We start from the raw sequence: 4789 nt of genomic DNA on the forward strand, positions 1-4789 counted from the left end.
TGGGGATGGATCCCTGTCCCTGCAGCTCCCAGGGGTGCACAGTGCTCTCCTGGGTGCACCCAGGTTTTCCACAACACAGTTCTAGGTGCTTTCAGAAGCTTTACTTGGGTGACTTCAGAGGATAGAGGGGGCTAATGCCTCCATTGAAAATACTTTTAGCCCTGTTCCTCTGGGCTCAGACCTAATTCTGTGTGTTTTTATCCCCCTGAGAGCCTGTGCTGAGGAGCTGAGAGCTTGGGGCAGCACCTGCAGAGAGTGCAGAGACACAAACCGTGCTTCCCCAGCAAGGAAAACAATTCCTGTCTTGAGGAAGAGAACAGAGCCCGTGGCAATCAGAGCCCAAGCAGCCAACCAGAAACTCCTGGAACTGGCTTTCCTCCTTCTTTTTAACCTCTAAAAATTGAATGTTATGCTCTCTTTTCCAAAAGGTTGGATTGACAGCAATTTGAAGCCCCAGTAGTGCTTTGGAGAGGCTGCCACGATGGCTGTTTACAGGTACAGAGATGTGAAGTGCCCTGTTCAGCACTCCACAATAAATCAGGAGTAAGAAAGGCAGCACCAAGAATCCATGTGGAATCCCTGACTCTTTGTAATTTTTATTCCTTTCCCCTGTCAGCAAGGGGGAATTTCACCCTCACTCTGTGCCAGTGGAGATGAGGTTGCAGGGGTGGCAAGGGGTGGAGAGCAAGGCCTCTGATCTAGAAGGGCAGGTGATGACAGTTAATGAAAATAAAGCAAAAATTAAATTGAAACATCGAGAAAAAAACCTCAGTAATGGTAAGATTAACTGCAGTATAACCTCCTACAGGAAGCAGCAAAAGGCAGAGCATTTTAATCTTTTAAAACAGGACTAAACATAGCTTTGGGTAACATATTACAGCACTGGAATAAATGACTGGAAGCTGGTGCAGCTACAGGAGGCTCAGCCTGCTGGTCCTGGGATGTTGGAGGGTTCTAAGGAGGGTATTGATTAATGCATCAGCCATCACTCACTCACAGCAGGAGTGCTGCCAAAGCAGGGTGCAGCTCGTATGTGTAATCAGCATTAATTAGCTATACATGTATGTGTCTGTAATTAGTTCTATGTGTGTGTATATGTGCATATAAATATTACATTGGGAGAGGTTATGATGGATGGTAAAATAAATCATCCCTTTGCTGAAGCAGCCTCAAACACTCTTTTAACTGTGATGGTAAAATCCCTGCTCAGGAGGGGAACGGGACCTCCCCTGTTCCCTCGGGCAGGGCAGTGGCCTTGGCGAGGGTTGTACATGGGATCAGCCAGACAGGGGAAGGTGAGGGGTGTTCCTCACTCTGCCCTTCGTGGATCCCCCTGGAAAAGGGGGCTCCAGGAAGGCAGAATGGCAGGAGGGAGTTCCCCTTGGCAGGGGGAATCAGCTGTGGTTCAGGTCCATGGATTTCCTTCTGGAGGGGTCCCAGGGTGAGGAACCTGGCAGGACCACACAGTGTTCCTCAGTTTTTGGTTAGCTGTTCATGATTAGACTTTTCCCAAACTACCTGTAGAACTGGGAATAGAAAATGCTGTCTGTACCACACGTTACAAATGTTTTCCATTTCCAGTCCTGCTCCCCCTTCTCAAGCGGATCCTGTGCTGGGCCTGGAGAACTGAAATTGCTGACCTGGTCTATCCCCAAAATCAACGCAGCCCAGGAGCTGTGGATGGGCCAGCTGGAGCCCTAAGACTGAAAAAGCCAAATACCTCTCTGTCCATGCAAGACATTTGGCTCTGGGGTTAATTATCAAGTATAAATCCAGACAGTATTTGGCTACTATTTACAGTGGGTTATACGTCCAGTGCTAGCAAAGGAATTTCTATAGAGAAACCAAAAGGTAAAAGCATGGGCATACATTACAAGGAACCTCTGTTGGACTCATGAACACTTGATGCAGTTGAGTTCAGTGCTTTCATTCTTTGCCATTTGTGTGTACAGTATTAAAAAAGAATCCTACCTTTTTTTTTCTTCCTTTTTAAAAATACAGAACTGTAGTCTAGTCACACTCTTACAAGTAAGTGATAACAAAAATAGAAAGCAGATACCCAGGTGGGACTAAAACTCTACTAAAGCCTGTCTCCTTTTTTTTTTTGTTGTTGTTTTTGTTTTTCTCCACAAATATGTTTCCACAGACAATAATTAGCAGACAAACACACTGTTTGCAATTGCACTGTATTGACTTGAAAGGCGGATACAAAATAGTCTAAATGGGGATGTTTTGCAGGGTGGGAGGTGTGTGTGGGGTGTGTGCACAGGGGGTGCTGGCCCTGCCCTGGAGCAGCTCTGCACACTCTCACACACACAGCCATGCAGGGGACTGCTGTGACAGGTGGCTTCTTTTGTCTAAATCTCTTCCTATAAAAGAAAAAAAAACCAAAAAAAACCCCAAAACAAGTGAAATTTTGGTTGGTTTAAAGGTTCTGCTCCATGAAGGAAAAAAAAAAAAACAAAAACAAAACAAAAATTCACAAAATCCTTTTTTTTTTTTTTTTCACCTTTTCAGTCATTTCCTCATGAATAAATATTATCCATTAAAAACCTTTAAAAAGGTGCTGCGATACACAGTGTTATATTCCGCTCGTTCCTCCGGCCGTGCTGGCTCACCCAGCGCTGCTGGCCCCGCGGGCCCGGCTGTCCCCGGCTGTCCCCGGCTGTCCCCGGCTGTCCCCGGCTGTCCGGGCCGTGTCCCCACGTTGTCCCCGCGCTGTCCCCGGCTGTCCCCGCGCTGTCCCGGTCCGCAGGGCCGCTCACAGCGCCGACACCTTGACGATGCTCGGGGCGTTGGCGGCGGGGCTGCCCGGGCCGGGCCGGCTCTCGGCCTCGGGGGTGAGCGCCGGCGGCGTGGGGATGCTGATGATGGCCGTGGTGATCTGCGCGGATTTGCAGTTCGCTCTCAGCCCCTCGTCTGATTTCATGTTGAGGCTGGAACGACTAGAAAACAAATTTAGTGCTCGGCTCGTTTCTCGACGTGAGGCGGGAGAAGGGATGGGAGCGGTTGTGGCTCTTAATCAGGATCTCAATCAGCTGAAATGATCAAAGACTCCGTTTAAACGCCCCTCCCGTTCCTGCAAGGCAGCGTTTACGTCTACACACATTACACCGAGTTTGGCAATGTTCCCCCGGCTAGGAGACAGCTTTTCACGGGGCAAATTGCTCTGTTTCCATTTCCTTCTTGCATAATTCTAATTTATTTAAAAGGACGTCTAAATACGCTGTCCTGTGTCGTGCACCTTTTCAGAGCACAGGTAGCTCTTTCTGAGAATGTTTTCTTGCATTTCAAATACCTCTTTCATATTCACCGTCCCTTGATCTTTTCTATTTTATTTCTCTCTGCAGCAGTTTCAAGGATCTGACAGCTGGGAGCATTCTTATTAGATCTGCATCAATTGCATCCTATAATTAATTAGGGAGGGAAAATGATAGGTTGATTTCTGTGCATCTGCACAGCTCCAGGAGTCTGCTATTACCAGCCCAACATGTTCATTTTCAACACAAGGCCCGTCCTTTCAAAATGTGAAGCTGGCAGTGGGGAAGCTGCTGCTGTTGTTATCTGGGAGTGACTCACCAGAGGATCCTTTCTGATCCTCAAACACCCAGGAACAGAACCAGCTCCGGTGCCTGGGGCACAGCCTGAGCGTGGGGCAGCCCCAGGGCCTGGCTGCTCCTGCCAGTGGGAACCAGCACACCCAGCTGATTGAATTCCACACAAAAAACATCTGAAAAGCTTTTTTTTGTTTTTCTGTCTCCATCCCTGCCCCGTTTGGTAAGCAAGTGAAATAAGTGTTGACATTTAAAATATCACCAGCATCTGATTTAGCACCCAGAACAGTTGACATTCCCCTGAATTACTGCTTCAGGTGCTGGTTTAAATTATTGTCATATTGGAACTGAAATAGCTGGAGACTTGTTTTATGCTTATTCATTCATAATTCATGCTCTGAAGTGCCCTTCTGGCATGAAGTAATCACTTGCTGCCCTAAAGGCAGCTTTGTTTCTACATCCCTTGGACAGGAGTGGGGAGAAGAGGAATGGGACATTCAGAACCAGCCCTGCTGCACAAAAAACTTCATGGGCTGAGGGGGATTTAGCAAATAATTCACTATTTGTAGGAATTATATGGTGAATAAATGATTCTTTTTCAGCAATTTATGTATAACATGAAATTTTAAACATTTTCTATTAAGGGACACTTCACCTGTGTCCTTTATGGCTTTTTTAGGTCACAGCTACTAAGACACCATTGTGAAATCCCTCTTATTTGCTTCCCAGTGATGCTTAGAGTGGCAATTTAGACTTGTGGACACTGAAAATCAGTGGAGTGTCCTGGGGGAACACGTCAGCTCTCCCACAGCTCTGGCCAACAGACACTGCTGGCCCATTGGTTTTACCAATGTGCCCATTCCCAGGGGAGCCTGTTCTGTGTGCTGCCACCCTCGGGGGGAAGAACCTTCTCCTGATATTCACCTTCTGATATCCACCTTCCTTCTCCTGATACCCACCTTCCTTCTCCTGATATTCACCTTCCTTCTCCTCATATCCACCTTCCTTCTCCTCATATCCACCTTCTCCTCATATCCACCTTCTGATTTCCACCTTCTCCTGATATCCTGAGTCTGGCTTTGACCTGCTTCTTCCCAGTTTACCCAGGAGCTGCTTCCCCTGGCTCCTCACTGGGAGGGACAAAGATGCTGCCACCATCCCCTGCCCCCAGCTGCAGAACAGCCCTGCCAGCCCTGCAGCCGGACACAGCTGGACACAGCTGGACACAGCCCTGC

The 4789-nt window shown here is 47.8% G+C and overlaps 1 protein-coding gene across 4 annotated transcripts in view; it reads right to left on the bottom strand.

Annotated features, from left to right (window-relative positions):
- Positions 1-2167: 2167 nt before the first annotated feature.
- The window catches only part of KCND3 (potassium voltage-gated channel subfamily D member 3), a 101990-nt gene continuing 99368 nt past the window's right edge, over positions 2168-4789 (bottom strand). For 3 of the 4 annotated variants that reach the window (XM_015650550.3, XM_015650552.3, XM_015650551.3), the window contains one exon: positions 2168-2945. In XM_015650550.3, the coding sequence (XP_015506036.1) occupies positions 2762-2945 (184 nt within the window). In that variant the 3' untranslated portion in view covers positions 2168-2761. The other variant, XM_015650553.3, reaches the window with a different exon arrangement.

This window comes from Parus major, chromosome 26 (assembly GCF_001522545.3).
Source record: "Parus major isolate Abel chromosome 26, Parus_major1.1, whole genome shotgun sequence".
NCBI lineage: Eukaryota > Metazoa > Chordata > Aves > Passeriformes > Paridae > Parus > Parus major.